Raw genomic sequence first — 21,524 nt, forward strand, 5'->3', positions numbered from 1 at the left:
GTGGCTATTTTGTCTCAATACCTCAAAACATTCAGGCACAAATTATGGGGGCAGTATCCAGATTAAAATCTGCTGTATATAGAAAAGGTCTACACTTGCTACCATATTGCAAAACAAATTATACATTTAAACATTTATGGAATACGGGACACAGCAGTTACTCTGCTATATAAAAGCAGGCTTTGGTACAATGGAACATGTTAAGCCACAAATTCATAGTTGTAATCTGAGGAGTTACAACAGCAGCCCTTGTATTCAAGGAAACATGAGAGAAACAAAGGCCATACAGATAATAGTGGATTTGGATCATTGTTGCTTTTAACATTATCCCTATTCTGAAAATCCTAAAGTCTACAGTAGATTGTACACACAGAATAATAAAATCATAGAATCATAGAGTTGGAAGAGACCATAAAGGCCATCACAACCAAAGCACCCCTCAAAAGATGGCCATCCAGCCTCTGTTTAAAGACCTCCAAGGAAGGAGTCCACCACTTTCCGAGGGAGTGTGTTCTACTGTCAAACAGTTCTTACTGTCAGGAAATTCCTCCTAATGTTTAGGTGGATCTCTTTTCCTGTAACTTGAATCCATTGCTATAATGTATAATTTACATTATAAATTATAACAACAGTTTAACTGCAGCTTACAAGAGACAGCATTCAAAACAACCCTTAACAGCCTGTCTAGCTGGGGAAAAATACTGAATATAGGAGCTCATCACTAAATTTTTTGTTGTTGTTGCCTTCAAGATGACTCTAACCTGTGACAATCCCATCATATTGTTTTCTTGGCAAGATTTATTCAGAGGATGTTTGCCACTGACATCCTCTAAAGCTGACAAAATGTGACTTGCCCAAGGTCACTTAGTTGGTTTCCATGTCTGAGCAGGGATTCCGGTCATCCAGAATCTAATAGTGAAACCATCATACAACCTCTCTTTCATCATTAATGCATATGTTTTATTCATAAAGGTAATAAGTATCACCCACACATTTTCTTCATTTAGGTACAATCCAAACAGGGCAAAATCACTTGCTATAGATTTATTCTATGTAAGCATTTCACTAGTGATATTGTATGTATTTCCTGGCTTGAAAACATAAAACCTAGGGGCTCATAATCCATTGCACCCATACGCAGGTGCGCCATACACAACTTTCATCTTATACTGAAACCGCACACAAGAAGAAGCAATGGCACACATGCCCGTGGTGCATGTACCATCCCGCACCACATGCATGAGCCCCATTGTTTTCAATGGAACTCAAGCATACATGGTATTCCCCTTACGCAGGGGAGTCTGGAATGGATCCCTGTGTAAGGGAAGGGCCGACTGTATCTTAAATACGAGATGAATATTTTTTCACCATAATTCTTCTGCAGGTGACTTCACTTTCAGCTCAAGTCTGTATTTAAACTTAACAAGAATTCAGCTCTGCCACTGAACTTCCAATTATCTTTCTCTCATTCATATGATATTCTGAGCTCCCTTTCTTCCTGTACTTATCTGGTTGGTTTTACTCCTGGTGAAAGGAGAAGGCAGTACCCCTTCAAATGCCTTATGTTTTCACTGGCACTTACATCCACACCAATTAATAGCAATGTACCAGGCAGCTGAGCAAAGTGCGGTGAAAGAGACATGTAACTGCTGTCACTCCTGTTAGAGCCAGCAGTCAGTAGGTGGGTGAAGGTACAAAGTGGGGATTTGGAGGTAAATAGAAAGGTTAATGGGAAGAAGAATGGATTTTTTTGGTGATGTGAGAGAAGGGGAAACATTTTAAGATGGGATTGAATGACACCATGTCCTTAAAAGATTGGATTCAGAGTTTGTTTCCCATCGATGGAAATATTACAGTCACAGAAGGAGCCTCTGCTTTTGTCCCAGCAGGATCCCATGACTCTCTGTGCAGCATTTTCAAGGGGCTCTGGTAAGGGTAATGTGAGGAAGTTTGCTGGCACAGTCTAATCGCACATACTTATAGTACATCTGGACCTACCCCAATGGTGTCAGTGGGACATGATGCACTCCAGTTTCACTCATAGGTTGGACTGAATCAAACCAACCTATTTTTGAATTTTGAGGGAAATTCAGTGCTTCAGTTTCTCAACTCCAATCACTAGCCCATATGGGTCTCTATTTCCCTGACACAGAGTTAACCTGGGTCCTCATCCTTGACTTTCATCAAGAAATATATATATATATATATATATAAACATATTTCCTTCTTAGCAAGGCAAGCATTTCACTTGGCTACTATTGTGTTAAGCTTCACCACAAAACCAAAGTTCTGGGAATAAACTGGGACAGGATTTCAACTATTCCATATTGTAACCATCACCATGTAAAGAGTGCTTCTCCTCATGTACTAGTTGTTAAATTGTAAGCATTTTTCTATCTATCACGTCTTTCACCCACTCTCCTTCTCTGACAATCAGAGGCATAAAGGGAAAAGGCACTAACACTATCAACAGCAGAACAATTATAGTCATACAAATGAAAGCATTTGGAATAACTTTCAGTGCAAGAATCACATTACATACAGAACAGGCTATACACATGATCTCATAACCTGCTCCCAATCTCTTCATTGTAATTATGCAAGATAGTACTTGGTAACAACACTCTGACTGGAACTGAAGCGAAGTAGCATGGTCAACATTGTCCTGGCACATTTAAAAATTAACTATTTCGCAATAGATTTCTTTTGAGGATTTTACTGGTCATTTTGGCCTGTTACAGACTGCCAAAATAAAGCTGCTTTGGGTCTCTTTGGAGGTATGCTATTTAAATGATGCATGGGTCCTAAGAGCCCGGAGGTCACGCCAAAGCCATACTCCATTCCTAAGCACTGGAGTGCAGCTTTGGTGCAGCTTCCAGATTCTTAGGATGCATGCATCATTTAAACAGCATACCTTCAAAGAAACCCAAAGCAGCTTTATTTTGGCCTGTCTGTAACAGGCCATTGGCTATCTGTACTATTATGAGTCTTGCTGTCTTGAGGGACTGCTTTCTTCAAGGGGTCTGGAGACCAAGGATTGAATCCCTCCTTAGCCACAGAAACTCACTGGATGATATTGGGCAAGTTTCTTGACTTTCATCAAGAAAAACCACATGTAGTTTTGATTCTTGACCATTGTGGCTCTTAAGATCTAGCAGACATGGATTGAATGGGTGAGTCCAAAGGGCAGTAAATGGCTCACTCCATCGGGGGAAGTGGCTGCTGCCTTGTAAGAGGCTGTAATGCACTCTCTCCTAAAAAGGACCTCCCTGTGATAATTACCACCCTATCACTAATATCCTACATTTGGGTAAGGTGCTTCAGTGTGTGGTGGCTGAGCAACTTCTGATGTTCTTCGATGAAACAGATTATCTATACCCATTTCAGTCACGTTTCAGATCAGAGTATGGTACTAAGACAGTCTTGATTGTACTTCTAGGGAAAGACAGAAGAAGTGCTACACTGCTGATCCTCCTGGATCTCTCAGCTTTTGATACCATTGATTGTGATATTGGATCAGCTCTGGAGACTGGGAGTATAAGGCAGTGTTTTACAGTGATTTTGCTCATATCTGCCAAGGACGGCTTCAGAGAGTGGCTTTGAGGAACTCTTGTTCACCCCATGGCCATTGTGCTGTGCAGTGCTACAGGATTTAAAAATGTGACATTTATTAGATAAACTGTGGTAAAGTTTTGTGAGCTATTTAGCCATCTCTGTTAGAGGGCTCTGGTGCTACAGTAAACTACAAGTCCTAGGATTCCATGGGATAGAGGTATGACAGTTAAAGTGGTGTCAAACTTAATTCTGCAGTCAGCAGCCTGAAAGAGATAATTAAACTGGAGTGGCCTGGACCTTTGGAACTTACTCTATTCCCAGGATTTGTGTTCCATTCTTGCTTTGAGTTCATAACTCATTTGCTTTTTGAATAATGGTGCAATTTCCATCCAAAATTTAAGCCCCTGCTGAAAGAGAACTGGGGATCCTTTAAGATTCATTAAACGTCATAATCTATTTATGCAATTGCAGAGACAGACTTGATCTGTCACGACTCATGATTGCCCCAGGAGTTTTATGAATCACAAATAGCATAAGATGGTAGTAGTGGGGAGTTATTTTTTAAAAAATGAATTATCTTTTAGAATAGAAGTTGAAGAACAGAAGAGAGGTTTAAAACTAATCAATTTATCAAAATCATTTTTATAAAACTGAGTAAATAAACAGGCAATGAAACTGGAAACAAGACAGAACTTTCTTATAAAGAAATGCAAGTCCAATAGCTGCTATATTTCTACACCATGTCATTGGAAAATGGCAGTTTAATTTCTGTCACTTCACCAGTATGTATGAGTCAGGAAATGGTTATTTTGAAATGAAAAATCAAAGGCCCATAAAAGTGCACACCAAGAGAAAGATACAGTACTGAATCCTATGCTGCCACAGTATAGAACTAAATGAAAGCCATTTTGATTCCAGTTGAAATCCAGAAAGTAGAATATGGAGCTGGAGACAGCTGTATGAGGATGCCACAAAGGATTTAGTTCTGAGCTTCCTCCTTGTTTGCTAGTTTGTATTACAACACAACAGACAAAAAGTTCTTTATTTTATTCACTGAATATATTTACAGTTGGCTTTTTGAAGTAAAACCTTCACTACAAATTACATCACACCATATTTTAAAATATAGATTAAATCATATAGAAAAATACACATGTAATAATTTATCAATACAATAATAAATGAGATAGCAGCAGTCCTAGATAGAACCTCAATTAAAAACCTGTACAGTAAAATCAACCAAAAGCAGACTGCAATAACTAAACCTTTTAAATCCCTTCAAGATCAGCAAAGAGAGACCATACATATGTCCCAGCAAAGATGATTATTCCTGACTTCCAGAATTATATAGAACTCATCAGAAAACATAGAAGACATGAATCTAGTAAATAGTACTAAGTCAGAAGCATACTGAATGGTTCCAACTGTGCATAATTTTCTTTCAACCACCTCTTAAAAGGTATTGAGCTGAAACACTTCAAAGCCGAATTAAAGACCATATTGTTTAGGGAAGCGTTCCCAGGGAGTCTGTGATTGTGTTCTGGTTGTTCAGATGCTTGACTTAACAGTGGATATTGCTGTTTTAACTTGTTTCATATGATGTTTTTAATTTGTTGCTTTAACTTTTAGATTGTATGCCATAGGCTGGCTTTTATATTCTTGATTTTACTTGGTTTTGTACAGCGCCGTGTAGACTTACGGCGCTTTTAAAATAAAGTTGTTATTAATAAATAATAATAATAATAATAATCACTGCATATGAATTTGTTGTTGCCAGTTATTTTAAAAAAGAAATGGGCTGTGATCAATAGCACTGATTACTTATTCACTCAAAGCCTATTTATACCTGAACACAGCTTTGGCCAAAGGCACAGAATCTTTCGGGTGAGCTACTAGCATTCAGGCTAAATACTCTCCACTCTGGCCACAAGCCTATTTGCTTCCAGTGAACAGGGAGACACTGATGACTATAGGAGTGGACAACATCAGAAAAAACTCCCAGGCAGAACACTGACTTACCTTTAGAGACAAAGCGCTAAGGGGTTTACAGTGGTACCTCGGGATACGAATTACCCAGCTTACGAATTTTTCGGGATACGAATAAATCCCATAGGGATTTATTGTTTCGGGTTACGAACGTTTTTTCGGGTTACGAAAAAACGCCGGCGCTGTTTTAAATGGAGCCGCGGCGGAGCCGCGGCTTTTTTTCCCATTAGCACCTATGGCAATTCGGGTTACGAAGGTTTTCGGGTTACGAAATTAGCCGCGGAACGAATTAATTTCGTAACCCGAGGGAGCACTGTATTTTCTTTTTCAAGTGTGTGTGGGGGAGGTTTCCCACTGTTTCAACCCAGCAGCCTGAAACGTTCCTTTTGTTATCAGGGATTCACTGTCCCATGAGAAGGATGCTATGTTCTGAAGAAGTGTTTTTTCAGAGGCGTGGCTGAAGGAAGAAGGAGTTTCCCACTCCCATTTAGAGCTCTCTTTGACACATTGTTCCACAATTTTTCATTACTATATGAGATATTCTACAGGCATCTTAAAACTTAACTGGCTTTGGGATTTTATGTGCTGCTCTGCTTTTAATTGGATTTGTTCTTTACTCAGGGTAAATTATACTTGCCTCATGTTTGTTTCGTTTTACAATGCGCCTGCATCATACACCGGTGCGCTTTACACGGCTTTCAGCTTATACTGAAAGCCGCTCACCATAAAAGACAATGGCACATGTGTCCACATGTGCATGCTATGCCGCCGCCGCCGCATGCACAAGCCCCATTGTTTTAAATGGGGCTCGAGCATTCGCAGAAGTTCACTTACGTGGGAGAGGAGGTCCGCAACAGATCCCCCGCGTAAGGGAAGGGTACCCTGTATATTGGTAGCTGCTTTAATCATCTTCAAATAGAAAGGTGAAATAAAGCTGCAATAGATAAATAAGCAAATAAAGCTTGATCCCTCAGGAAAATAGGCACACTGGGTAAAAGAAAGGTCTGACAAAAGTTACACATTTTCTAAAATGTGTGAATTCAAACTTCACAGAGTAATCTTTTAGCACAACAGGATTCTAAAATACACAGTTGCTGTCCAGAACATGACTTACCTATGATGCCGCTGTCTCTGCTTTCAAGAGTAGAAGTGGGACTTGTGACAGCTCCATAAGTGCCATCCTTTGCTATTACATCCTTGGTACTAGTTTGAGGGAGGGTGGAGCAAGGACTACTGGCAGGTGGTGAAGCAGTACTGCTGGTCAGTGTAGAACATGGGCTTATTCGTTGGGATGCTGCTGAGGTCTGCAAGATTAAGAATATAGGTGTATCACTCACCACTATTGATTTGTGCTTGATAATGGCTTACAGATGAGAATTTACATGGTAGAACAACAAAAACGGTTGGCTACTGGAAAGCCATCTAGGTTAAGGCACAAAACATGGCTATGGAACAACTGGTAGATATATTTACACTTCCAGATCAGTATTACTAAACCTACACTTTTTCAGCATAGACCTGCAAAGTTAGCAAAGGACAAAATCAATAATGTCAGAATTCTAAAGGATATCTCAGGATAAACTGTATTTAGGACTGACATGCTCTCCATACCAAATACTTATTTCAAATTATGTTATTCCTAATGCCTAACTCTTTTACCATCTGCTCTACCCAGGAATCTGTCTGGCTTCATCCTTGCTCTCCTTCTGAAAGCAGGTTAAAACATCTCTCTACCAGTAGGCCTTTACAAACTGGTGAAATTGTGCGTTTAATGTTGTGTGGTGCTGATTTTGAAGTTTCAAGTTTACGGGTCTGTATATAGTTTAATTTTTATTTTGTTTTTAATCTGTATTGTTTTAAAATGTTGTTAGCCGCCTTTAGTCCCATTATTGGGAGAAAGGTGGACTCTAAACAAATAAAATAATAATGCTGATGATGTGTTATAAGTGCTTCTGCAATCCACATGAAAAGTAAAGGGAAAAGCATTAAAACATTACTTCAAAAATATTTTTTGAATCAAAAGACTTTTTTATGCCAGTTTTAGAGTTTGCCATAAAACATTTATTTTATGTAACAGAATAATACAAAGCTAAGGCATGCTTATAAAGAAGATATGTGGACATGAAGATTAATCTATTGTAAAGTATCTGTTGAAATTAGCAAAGCAACTTGCAAAGATTATTTGGCTTTACTGACCTGACCTAAAATAATTGGTTTCAAGGCTACCTTCATGAAAGGACAGTCTTTGGAGGAGCCAGTCCTAGGCAAAACATTACAATGGTGTTTCTTTCGAAACTCATACATAAATAAGAGAGCATTCCACACCCATGTCACCTGATTTGACTATGTCACTATATATTTATTCAGTGTTCTTGGTGTGTATGAAAAATATATGAAACAATATCAATATATGAAAAGTATTTCATATATTCAAATATGCTAATGCATACTATAAGCAACCCAAAAGTTAATTTTTGTTATCTTAATAATTTTAATTAATTATTTTGATTGCTTTCATTACCTAGTGTAGGTTTGTTTCCTATGTGGACTGTTCCTTTTTTGTTTTTGCTGTTGACTGAATTGTGCAAGTACCTGCAGTTAGATTTTAAGACATACCCGCCAACTTAATATGCCCATATACTTTCCCGAACCAATTTCGCTTGGCTGTTAAAGACTGCAGTAAAAGGTTTATGCCATACAAACTGGCCATTATTTACAGTTCTATCCCACTACTCTATTTTAAAAATACAGGAAACAAATTTGGCTTCAGTTACAACTCCTGCAGGGGAAGAGTCTATGTTCTATCCCCTTGCTCTTGCGGAGCTCATTACACCCAAAGAAATAGAGGGACACCCACCCATCCACACACACACACACACAGAGGTCTAAAAAGAAAGGGCTAAAGTCAGCAGCTCAAGGCCATTGCCATCATGGTTCCATGGCTGCAGCATAGTTCATGCAATCAAAATAATGAAAGGCAGTCTCATTTTGTAATTGCTTAGAAAATACTGCAAAAAGCAGTTCCTTTAATACAGAACTTTCTTCCACTATTGCCATGGAAGAAATGTGATGAGAAATCAACATCAATGGCTCCTTATAATGTTGTTATGAATAATTCTGTAATATAGTCTTTAAACTGGCTATATTCAAATCTCATGAATGAATTTTACAATTCATGGTTTAACCAAAGGTCCTGAAAATATATAAAGGAACAATAACCCACCCAGAACAAAGCTTTACACTCCCCTTTGTAATATAGCCTTTAAACACTCTATAGCCAAATCTTATGAATCCCATTTTGGGAGAAAGAAGGGATATAAATCCAATATATAAATTAAGGGGGTGACACATACAGGCCAAATAAAGCAGTTCCAAGCAGTCTGAAGGTGGGGCGTTTAGATGAAGTGGGTGGAAACCAGATTAAAGCCAGAGGCTAAAAAACGGAGCAAAAAGAACCAGGGATATTTTGACTTAGCCCAGAAAGTGCACTCCTGTGACCCTGCATATAAATGCACCAATGCAAGAGCGGTTCTGAAGGAGCGATACATCCTAACCCTAAAGCTGCATATAAATCCACCGGTGCATGTGCTCATAAGAAAAGGACGGACCCAGCATACTCAAGCTATATTCTCAATGCAAAGTTATTAAACCAGATTAAATGTTAGTTTAGCAGTAGATCCTATTGAACTCAACGAGGTTTACTTGAAGGTAAGAGAGGATTGCAGCCAGACAGTACAATCAATCCTGAGATCTGTAGACAGAACAATCAGCCAGCAAAACTGCTCTGCTATTTAAGATTTTTGAGCGGAAAAGTAAAAAAGAAGATATGGGATGTAATGGGGTAGGGAACAACAAAGGTTATGCCAAATCCAAACCTGTTCCATATAATCACAATGTTCACACAAAATTCGACCAGAGGAGATCTTACAACGTTAAGTGTAAAAATGTATTAATTAGTACTGAAAATCTAAAATTGGAAGATTAATTGTTCCCATTAATGTTGACAACTGAAATCAGTCAGTTGTCAATTTGCTGGATTATGTTGGCTAATTAGTTGTTTACACCATTGCTTTTCCGACTAGCTCATGGGATTTAGAACAGTAGAATGGTGGGGATGTCATTCTTGACCTCTTGTAGCATACTCATCTTAGTTCTTTTTGTCATTTTACATTTGCTTTGCCCAGCACAATACTTTTTCCAGATGGACTATGAGTCCCATATGATTGTTGCCTGTACATGGTGAAAGTTCAACATGACTGAAAACAGGTCGGAATAGGCTGCCCTAATGCATCTTACAACTTGTCCAATTAAGTTTTGTCACTGTTCTGTATTTCTCCCACGCAGCTCTGCCAAACATGTATAGTCACCTTACAAACACCTTGCTTGTCAAATAATATTCCTTATAAATTTTAACAAGGAGTGATTTATGTCAGTTAGAGGAGTGCAAATGCAGCAATAAGCAGAGAGCTACAAAAAGCAGTTAGTGAATCAAGGGTGAATTCTTAATCTATCTATATAAATAAAAATGCAAAAGTTTGTTTGTTCAAAATCTTAAATCTCTGAAAGTTCTTCACTGATTGCTTTGAAATTTTGACACAACGTTTCATTCGAATACACACGCTTTTCTATACATATACCTACTATTATATAGATGTCACACCTGTGACAGGTAAAAATATGTATTTTAGGAAAACAGCACCATCTGTTGGACGTAACAGCAACACACGCTATACTAAATATTAGATTGGCATTTGCAATCACCATCAACAAAGTTCAAGGCCAATCTTTAGAACTGTGTGGTTTAGATCTAGACACGGATTGCTTCTCACATGGACAATTATATGTTGCTTGTTCTAGGGTCGGCAAACCACACAATCTCTATATCTACACAGATAATGGAACAACAAAAAATATTGTATATCCACAAGCATTGTGAAATTAAATATTTTAGAAATGTGCGCTTTCTCTTTTCTTTCTTCTCCATTTAACCAGACTGAGCCACAGCAACACGTGGCCGGGTACAACTAGTCAGAAATGTTTTAAAAAATAAAACAGTTTCAAAACCCTTAACATTTGAAGTAAATTAGTGTGGTGCAAATGCTCTAATAAATAGTCACGTTTTTACTTGTTGCCTAACTGAAACCATCCAATCATCCTGCAAAATGTTAATGTGTTAATTTTCTTACACAATGAAGAAGAGCACATAAAAATGTAGTATTTTAAAGCAGAGAATCCTCTGTAAATATGCACTGTATTTAGCAAAACAAGTAAATAGCAAACTCTAAATCCAGAAATGTAACTGTGCCTGTGGACAACAAAATTAACAATCTCCAGCTGAAATACACACAGAGAGACATGGCAGCATGTAAAGATAGCTGGAAGCAACACAAGGAGTCAAGAGGTACTGGCAAGATACTGGTAGAAGGGGCATACCAAAGAGCAAAAGCAAAAGAGAGCTGCCAGAGGACAGAATGGCATATAAGTCTGCTAAAAGGGCAACTTTTGGTGTGATACTGACATTGAGAGAAGCTAGGTTTAGGCCAGTTGAAGAAGCAAAGTCATCCTCTTGAGATGAGTAATAGCATATTGAGGTCAACCTTTGCTGAAGGCCAGGAAAAGTCTACATTGTTACTGCTGGGCTTCATCATTTATGCATTCTTGGCTGTTGGTTCTTCTGTTGCTGTATTGAGCCCTGTTTTCCACCAAGAGAAGAACGGAGCATGAATTCTGGACTTACCTAACCTGGCCTCTGATGAAAAGGGATGAGATCTACCTGCACAAAACTACTGGTGGGACTCATAGAAAAACTTGGGTTAGGGTGTCACCAATATGCACTTTACTCTTCATTTCTATCTAGTCAGCCCAGAGAAGAGGTGATTGACTTAGATGAGGGTGAACAAATTAATTAAAACAAATTAGAGACCTTTGGACAGGAAAACCAAATACTATGGGTGGAAACCATCCTAGATGGAGCTGCACTCCTTCAAAGGTACAAATACATAGTTTGGGAACTCTCCTTTTTGCCCAGAAGCATAGAAGGCAGCTGTTGCCAGGAACATGGGGCTCTGTGGTTTGTCAGTAGGCTCTAGATTACAAAAGTGGACCAAGGATCCATATGTGACCTAAGGCTGCACTTTCCCCGCTCCTACTCTAGTGACATGCGGTCTGTTTTTACTCTATGTGGCATTGCTTTTAGGTTCAATTCAGAAATTGGATCTGGTACAAAATGTGATCATTTGAGTATCTGTAGGTGCTAGGTACACATATCATATTACACCTGTATTGTACCAATTACATGGAATACTTCCAAGCCAAATTTAAAGTGTTACTGTTGACCTCCAAATGAATATCTGAGTCTAGGGCTGCTGCTACACTGCAGAATTAATGCAGTTTGATACTATATTAGCTGTCATTGCTCAAGATTGTGAAATTCTGAGATTTGCAGTTTGTTGTACACCAAAGTGCTCTGACAGAGAAAGCTAAAAATCTCAGAAAACCACAAATCCCAGTATTCCATAGCATTGAACCATGGCAGCTAAAGTGGTGTCAGACTGAAGTGTACCGACAGCCTAGGTTACACACACACACACACACACACACACACCACTCTTCAGCCAAAAGGCTATCAGAGTGGCTTACAGTTTATGAATTAGACATTTCCCTTCTCTCAGGAAGCATCACCCTTCCCCAAATCAGTTCATCTGCAATTTGTGATTGATACCTGAGACCATACTCGTGTGCCTGCTTATGTAATCGATGAGGCTGGCAAGTATGAGCGACAGGGCTTCTTTTTAGTAGCCCTCCATCTGTGGAACTTTGTTACAGTCAAGACTCACTAGTATAGTGCATCAAGCAGTTCCTAGAGACAGAACTGTTTACCTAATGTTCAGTTAGGATTCTGCCAACCACAATACTAATTTTAATTGCTAATTTTTATTTTATAATTATTTTTATTAACTGTTCTTGGTGTTTTATATATTGTGGTTTAACTCTTCTTGAACACAGTTGAGAGAAGTTTTCATTAAAATGTGGTTTAGAAATCCTGTGAATAAATAAATGCAGCCAACCAATGATGTCAAAGAGGCTTTCTTTATTTAATGGGATTTGTAAATTAAGTATGGATTAATAACTTGGTTCTCAACCAAATACCAGATATTATGATTAACAGGAAAATTGCTGGCATTCCAAATAACTTCCCACACTATGACTCATCATGCTCAAGCATTAATCCCAGGACAGTTTTGCTACTGAAATATGTGCAATGGCAACAAACTGCTATGAGTAGAGACATTTGGGGAGGAGTGAAAGAAAGGGGTAACAGATGCTATTAATATAAAAGCCTCTTGCCAGCTGATTCAGAGCACCATCATACATGGAAAAGTGGCATTTTTCTCCTACAGACTGTTAACTTACTGCATCAAGGGGATGGATTGTGAAATTGAAAAAAAAAATCTATCCTTCTCACTGCCCTAGTCAACAACCCCAAAGTGGAGCAGGCATCAGGCTTAAGTTCAGGTAAACATACACACTTTATCTTGTAATAATTGAATAAGGATTTCTTCTAACTCTCAAATGTCATCATCAGTCCCATAAGTGCAGGTGAACCCAATGGCTTGAATGTCAGGAAGGCAGGGAAGTCACCTCTGATTTGAGTCAGAACTTAAGAAAGCTGTCCAAGGTGCTGAACCAGATCCCAAAATAAGATCAAACTAAACCCAGAGTAGATTCATTGTCCCGTGCATTGAAGCTACTAGTCTCTACCGCAGTAATTGCGTTCTGTTAGACAACAAGGAGAGGAACAAACAATTTTGTCTTAACTACAATAGCTTTTTAAATGTATTATGAAGACAGTCTCCTTTTTAAATTTAATTACATTCAAAAGGGATCTAGTTATATACGATAATGTTTCAGTACAAGAAAAGCAGGTAAATAAAAACAGGAAAGAAGGAAGAATAAGCACATTAGTCATAGGTTTCTATAAAAAGCTGACCTAATATTCAAATACTTCAATTTGTAAATATTGTCTATACATCATATTTTCAAATGTTGCAAGCTTTGATAGATCTTCTATCTACTGGTTCACAGGTGGAGAAAAATTATCTTTTCATAACAGAATATTAATCTTTTAGCAGTCATCAGGGTGTGAATAAATTACTTCCATTCGCCATTTGTTAATTTCCAAGAAAGAGGTACTGGTAAATAATTCAAAAGAACATGTGTATCCTTGAATATCAAGAAACTTTCCAAAATCAAATTTACTCATGTGATTACTTCCTTCCAAAATGTAGCTACAATGGGACAAGTCCAAAACATATGTACGAAGGAAGAATTACCAGTATTATATTTCTAACAATTTGCTGATTAAGAAAGCCCTTTCTTGAACAGATGTCATGACAACCAACATACCCAAAAGAGCAATTTCCGCAATTTAAGACATAGTCAAAGATTTACAGCCATACTAGTTATAGAAGTTAAAACCAATGGCCATTGATTACTCAGAATTGGATATTCCAATTCTCTATTCCATTCTTGCTATAAACCTCACATCGTATTTATTTATAGGTAACAGAAATGTATATACTCTATATGAATTGTTGACTTGGATTCTAGTCTCTAATATTATGGGAACCTCAGGTACACATAAAGATGCAAGGTCTGATCTAGATTACAGTGGTACCCCGGGATACGAAATGATCGCGTTACGAAATTTCCGGGATACGAAAAAGTCAGATTGGCAAAAACTGTTTCGGCTTACGAAATATTTTTCGGGTTACGAAATTCTTTTCGGCGTGAAATTAAAATGCTATAGGCTTCCAGCGCTAACGGAAAGCTATTTCGGGTTACGAAATTTCCGCGTTACGAAGGGAATAGCGGAACGAATTAATTTCGTAACCCGAGGTACCACTGTATATCAAATGTTTCAGTCGTAAATATTGCCACTTAGTTGATAGAAGTACAGTCAACCCTCTGTTTCAATGGGGGATCCATTCCGCCCCTCCCCCCGCAAAAACAGAGTCTCGCAAGTATTCAAGCCCCATAGGCTTGAATGGGGTGCACCCCTGCGAGTGCGCGGGGGCGTGCCCATTGATGATAATGGAGCTCGTCCCTCTGCGCATATTCAAGAATGCAGATCCCAAGTCAGTGAGAAAGAAGGGGTGACTGTAGTTTAAACTGCTCCTGCAAATTGAAAAAGGCAAAACTCATCATCAGCACCAAGTACCTGATTTAAGGTAACAATCTTATTAATAATAATAATAATAATAATAATAATAATAATAAATTTTATTTATACCCCGCCCTTCCATAAAAAATGATCAGGGCGGCTTACAAGATTTATAAAAACATTACAAGACATTAAAAACATTAAGAGCCCATACCTTCTATAAAAATGGTTCATACCCATTTTTAAATCTAAATTGTTCCATAAAGTTAATATGGCATGAGTATACTGTATAGGTTAAATTGTAATTGACAAGACAATATTTGCCACACAGGTTCTACTGCTGAAATGGTTGGCAAAACATTGCTCCCTCTTTTTAAAAATAAAATAAAATAAAATAAAATGGGTACCAAGTACTGTCCCTTTGAATAGAGGTGCTGACCATGGTGGATTACTAAAAAACAACATCATCCACACACACATACACAACTCATCAACTGAAGGTATTACGCACGTTAGTTTGCAGCTGTTCTCAGAAGAAAAACCAGCAGTAATATTGTAATTCTATCAACCAATACTGGATACATTTCATTTCTTTCAAGAACTGTAGTTTTCTGCTACCTTGCTTTAAAAAAATTAAAACTGTAACAATTCTACAGTTCTTGTTTCTATAGATACAGCTGAACAAGTGTGGACAACACACGAATGATATGAAGAACACTCCCAAATGTTTGCGTCCTCAGTTGACAAAAAGTCTTTCTCGGTGCTACATAAGTAAACATTTACATCTCTACAAAACTAGAGAATGGTGAGAAAGGAAACTGAAAGCAGCAAAGCTGCACCAACGGTGACTTAAGTCAATGGTCTTCAGTGGAAAGAAAACACAAGTGCAACACTGTATGTTGTTATCACAGTTCTCTAAATAAGGGCCATTGTTACGAAACATCTGGGACAAGTTATTATTTTCATTCACTGACTCAGAACAAGGACTCCTAACAGTATCACTCAATTTACATATGCCACAGTACAGCTTAATGAACAACCTTCAACAAAAGTACTACGCGCAAGCAGCTTTTTGCAGATATTTGTATTTATTTAAATAAATGTAAAATCTTCAAAGCCCAGAAACTTGTTCATGGGACTATTAGCTCTAAGATATAAATCTACTGCAGTGCAACTGAAAATATAATCTCTTCAGTTTATCTTCTGCAGGCATCTTTCTTTTTTGTAGAAAAGAGAGAATATATATGAATAGAAGCTGCTTGCTGCTTTGATGTATTCAATTAAAAGCACATTAAAAACCAACCAAAAATATTCATACATATCCTCAACTTCAAAGCCACCCTATCATACCTCTCCCCCAGCCTGTGTAACCCTCACTTCAAAACCACTGAACACAAAACCACCAGATAGCACATGTCTCTCACTTACAAAGACGGTCTATCTGAGGCTACAGGGGGGTTCACATGCAGGCTATATCACAGGAGGGGTATGACTATCTGCTGTTACAATGTGTGGAATGTGCAGATTCTACACCTTCAGAAGCATATAACTGCTCCATGACAGTTTTGGAGGCAGTCCTATGTGGCCACCTTGCAGCCTATGAAAGATGATGGGGGGGGGGGGGGGGGAGGACAAGCAAGTTATCTCACATTCAAAGACATTCTGAAAACAATTTTATTCCTTAAAAGAACATTTATACTCATTTTGATATAAAAAGGTTTGCAGTAATTAAAACCTCAATTTATTATACACTAGAGAGCATTAAAATATCAGAATAAAAGCAGGTGAAACATTTATGTAGGCAACAGAGTATGTCATAAAAGCTGAATGAAATAAAAATGTTATAACTGCTCATCTAAAATGCAACAAAGAATGGGCATCTCTTGGGAGGGAGCTCCATAACTAAGAAGACATCACCAGTGGAAAGGTTCTTATCCAAGTCCCTTTGAATTACATTTTTCTTGGCACTGGAACACAGAGCCTCTGGAGATGACTGCAACTGAAGGGGAGGCTCTGGTGGCATAAGGTAAGCATGAGGTCCTGGTCCCAAGTCTTTCAGGATTTTATTACTCTGAACTAGCTCAAAATCTTGATTTGTTTCTCAGAATGAATTGTAAATTCTTACCTTGCATTGGTTCTGAGAAACAAACTGGAAGCTAGTGTAACTGAAGCAAAGGCTGCTGTAACAGGGTAAGAAAAGCAAATGCCAGAGATTATTCTAAATGTAGGATTTTGTATCAAATGTGGCTAGATGCAATCCACCTAGAATGGGTCAGCAATAATCTAATATGGGTGTGGCTAAAGTTTATGGAAAACTGGCCAGAACCAGTTTAACCAGGAAGGAGCACGGAAGGGTATAGCTGGTATATCATTCCAAGCTGCCTCAGATCTCCCTGTCCCACAACTCAATAGCAATCAATCTATTTTTTTTCCTTGATTACATTGGAATGTGATAATGTGACAAAAACCAGAAACATCCCCTCATGTTGACTTTACTCAAGGACGATCAGACAATCTCCAGCTCGAGTTATGTACTCAGGTCACCCTCCCAGAGGAAAAAAAATTAATGCAGTTGTAGCATCAAGCATTGGTAAGCATGAATTGACAGGGCCACGCAAGATTCCCATCTTTGGTTCCTTTACAAGCTTGATAAGAGAAGGAAGTGCCACTCAGTGCGTATCACCAACTTTGAACCATTAATTCCTGGTTATTAAAAAGTGGTTTACATGCACTGATTTCAGCAGACATCTCATTTTACAAATCAAGCATTTTATCAGGATCAGGACATCGTGAAATCATCATTCTGCTCACCTGATTGTCCTCCTGTACTTCCATGCTGTACTGATGCCCTGCCTGCACCTCAGTAACTTTCTCTCCCAGGAGGAAGCCCAGACGAGTCATGAGTGTATTTGCTGCCTCATCTACAGATGGAGGGGGACCCAGCTCCTGTTCAGCTTCACCTACAGAACAAAAGAACATGAGAGCATCAACAAAATTATAGATGTACAAATCATTCTACATGGCACCAAGGAATGTCATTATCCAATGTTTCTCAAGGCTTCTCCACTCCACTAAACTCTCTATGTATTTTTATTGCTGGATTCCTTGTGATTGGGTGGGCTATAAATAAATAAATAAATAAAACTTATTATTATTATTATTATTATTATTATTATTATTATTAGATTCAATTAGGTAATGATGATGAGATATCAAGGATGCAGTATGTTTTCATTTTCCTTCAAGGGTTGTTTACTTCTGAATAAAAGCAACTGTAAGACTGAAACTATTGAGCAACCAATCATAATTTAAGGGCCAAACACATGAATTTATAAATAAAGCACAATTTTAGATTCATAAAAACTTATTTTTGGATCAATAACAAGTATTTGACTACACAAAATTACTCACATTTACACTGCAAAAATGAGTCCCTGAACTCCACCCACAATGACCCCTTTGGTAATGCTTTCAGCATTATACATTTTGAGAATAAGTTGATAAATCTTAAGATACAAACTCATGACAGTAGGTTCTTGATTATATCAATAAAGTACTATTTTATTTACTAATTTAAATATTTTCATCTCATATTTCAGCCTGAATGCTCATGAGAGTTGGTCCATGATTGCATTAATAAATGCTCTAGATTTTTTATTTACTTATCTAGATATTTCAATTCACTTCAGGCCAGAGACGTCTGAAGGCATCTCAAAACCATTTAAAAACAACATGCAAAATACAATTTATGATTTTTAACATATGAATGCCATGTTTGGGGAGAAGTTTGTTATTGTTCTGTGCCTTCAAGTCATATCTGACATATGACAACTCTAAGGTGACACTATCTCAGGTTTTTCTGGAGCTGACAGTATGTGACATGCCCAAGATCACCTAGTGGATTTCCATGACCAACCCAGGTATCGAACCCTAGTCTCCACAGCTGTAGTCCAATGCTCAAACCACGACATCATACATCACAGATTTGTGAACTATATTCATCCAACCATTTTAAATGATGGCCTTCAATTTGAATCGGGTAGAGCTTCATGATTAATCCTGTCAAAGTAATATTCCACGATGTAGTAACACAAGCAAATGGAACATAACTCAGCAATTTCCACACAGACTTTTTTTTCATCCTTTGACTTTTTCTAGGTGATCTTAATACAGACAGCAACCAATTCTTTTTATCTTCCTTGGTTTAAAATAGCCATATCAAACAAGCAGGTAAATACTCATAGAAATGGCAGGCAATCACCCCACCCCAGTGAAACACATTTTCTCAACATCAGCAGTGGGCAGTTAATATTTCTCTATAGAAAAGTTCAGAGATCAAAAACGTTGAGCAAGAAGTCCAACCTGATCTTGTGTAGACACTGCTGATTCCTGTGTGTAGCGCTGGATGTTGCTGGAACAAACCCTGACATTTGGTGTGGATTGCGTGGCCCGATGAGCTACATAAACTTTGGCAATCACTCAAATAAGTGATAAGCAAACATAGCCTTTGCCTCTCAATCATAGTTTGGCAGGGAAGTTCATAAAGAAGAAGTCAAACAACTCAGAGTATAAGCAACTAGCCACTGGACTCATGCAGCTGTTTTTAAAAATGCTTTCTGGTGCAATTGCTATATTGTTCCACTAAGCATAAAGAGTATAAATGCAGTGGTTTGTCTTTAATGGTTCAAGAAAACAGTTTTTCACACTGTAATAATATTTTTGAATGCAAGTCCACAGAAGAAGCCAATTTTATTGTGTAGCTAATTTCACACATAAAAATAAAATCAAGAGAAGACCTGTCAGTATTTAAGCACCTATTTTATAAGCAGCCTTAGCAGGATGAAATTACAACAGATCCAGATTATTTATTTATTTATTTATTTACTTATTTATTTACTGTATTCATAACCCATTCTTCACCCAGAAAGGCTCTCAGAGCAGCTTACAGATAGTTAATTAGACATTTCCCTGCCCTCAGACTTATAATCTAAAAAGACATGACACAAAAGGAAAAGGGAATGGTAGTGGGAAGGGGAAGTCCAGCACTTCTTCTCTCCCTCCGCGGCCTGGACCATGCCAGATGGGCTACAGGGAGGACTCTTCTTATTTTAGGCCAGAGCTGATGGAGCTGGCTGGCCTTTCTCTCCCTCTGAGGCTGGATGATATCAGATGGCATGGAGGGAGGGCTCATTTCAATCAATCTGTTCCTCTGTTCTTCCTTTAAAAATCTAAAACATCTCATTTTTCAATTATATAAGAAGAGTAAACATAACCAAATGCCCATGAAACTTGCTAAGCTAAAACACATTTTCTAAAATCCAGTATATCTTTACAAATAACATCACAATGATTTTTTAATTAATTTTTATAGATTTTACAGCAACACACAATGAGATAAGACATAGATACAACTACAAACATACCCTCAAAAACATGTAGACAAACACATACAGTAACATAAACATATACAAATTCTGAATTTTGATATTTCACAAGGCTACATTATAACATATACTGTCTTGTTGATTGATTTCCATCTTCCATCACAATGATAATTTGTATTTGACATTGCCAATTGGGCAAATTATTCTTAGACATTAGAAATTTTTAGACACATAGAAATTCCCTCATGACTGCTAAAAATGCTTTCCCCCCATCAGACACATGAAGTGATAGAGAGATAGCATCTATTGAAAGAATACTCAGAAAGCCACATAGCCATGCTGTACATTTCTAACAGCGGGTACAGACTCAACATTGGGGTCAGACAGAGAGGCAAGGAAGAGTGGCCTGACACTGCTTCTTATGAGTGGGATGAGTCCCCGCTGACCGCACTGTCCACTCCCAAGGCAACCAGAGTGCATATGGTATGACTGAATGGTGCAGCAACAAGTCATGCTGCTGGGAACATTTTTTAATTTCTCTCCCACACCTGTGCACTGTTGCAGGAACAAACTGCCGGCAAATGCCATCTTGGCTGGTCAACCATTTCAACCTCCACACAGTTGCTTGTGCAGTCCTCCACCAGGACAAGGCATCAGGAGCACAGGTGTGCCCATGAAGATGCTAGCAAGGTACAATCATGCCCCCCTTCACCCCATGCCCCCACTTGGACTGTCTGGTTTGTGCATGTTGTATTGACATTCATCAGAGGTGTCACACTTTTGCATCTTTCCATTGCTGCCCCTACTGCTTGGGGACAGCAGCTCTATCCTTCTTAAATGTGCACCTGAATCAATGTGTTTATATGCAGGGGGTTAGGCTAGATCGTTCCTTTAGAACCGCTCTTGCGTTGGCGAGTTTATATGCAGGGTGGAAGGTGCACACCTTCCAGGAAAGAGTGGAAAAGTTCAGTTTCTTTTCAGTCCAGCTTTCCTCCCCTTAGAGAGGCTGCAGCATGGTTTCCAGCCACTTTGGGGGTGGGCATCATCTAAAACCCCCCCCCCCCCCCCCCAGCAGCCTGAAACCGCCTCTTTTGGCCCATCTATTTGAAGCCATATGCTCCCTATTTGTTGCTATACAAAAAGGCAAAGCAGAACAAGTCCCCATTGTTCACAGATTACTGTGGACATCTCAACTGAAAAAGTCAATCTGTGTTAGAAATAAAAATCTCTGGTTACTAGGAAAGGGTGTTCACATTTTCAGTGAGGTTTCCATCACAGCATTTGCCCAAAACACACTGCAGAAATTATTTTATTTTATTTTATTTTATTTTATTTAGGTATTTATATCCCACCCTTCAGCCCTAATGGCTCTCAGGGCGGCTTACAATATTATTTTTAATTAGACAGTTCCCTGCCCTCAGGCTTACAATCTAAAA

The 21,524-nt window shown here is 38.3% G+C and overlaps 1 protein-coding gene across 1 annotated transcript in view; it reads right to left on the bottom strand.

Annotated features, from left to right (window-relative positions):
- Window positions 1–21,524, bottom strand: part of TANC2 (tetratricopeptide repeat, ankyrin repeat and coiled-coil containing 2) — a 246,480-nt gene that overhangs the window by 54,051 nt on the left and 170,905 nt on the right. Inside the window, 2 exon segments of the mRNA XM_042475775.1 lie at window positions 6,656–6,845; window positions 17,516–17,664. Coding sequence (XP_042331709.1) covers window positions 6,656–6,845; window positions 17,516–17,664 — 339 coding nt within the window.

The sequence above is a fragment of the Sceloporus undulatus genome, chromosome 6, assembly GCF_019175285.1.
Source record: "Sceloporus undulatus isolate JIND9_A2432 ecotype Alabama chromosome 6, SceUnd_v1.1, whole genome shotgun sequence".
In the NCBI taxonomy this organism is placed as follows: Eukaryota; Metazoa; Chordata; class Lepidosauria; order Squamata; family Phrynosomatidae; genus Sceloporus; species Sceloporus undulatus.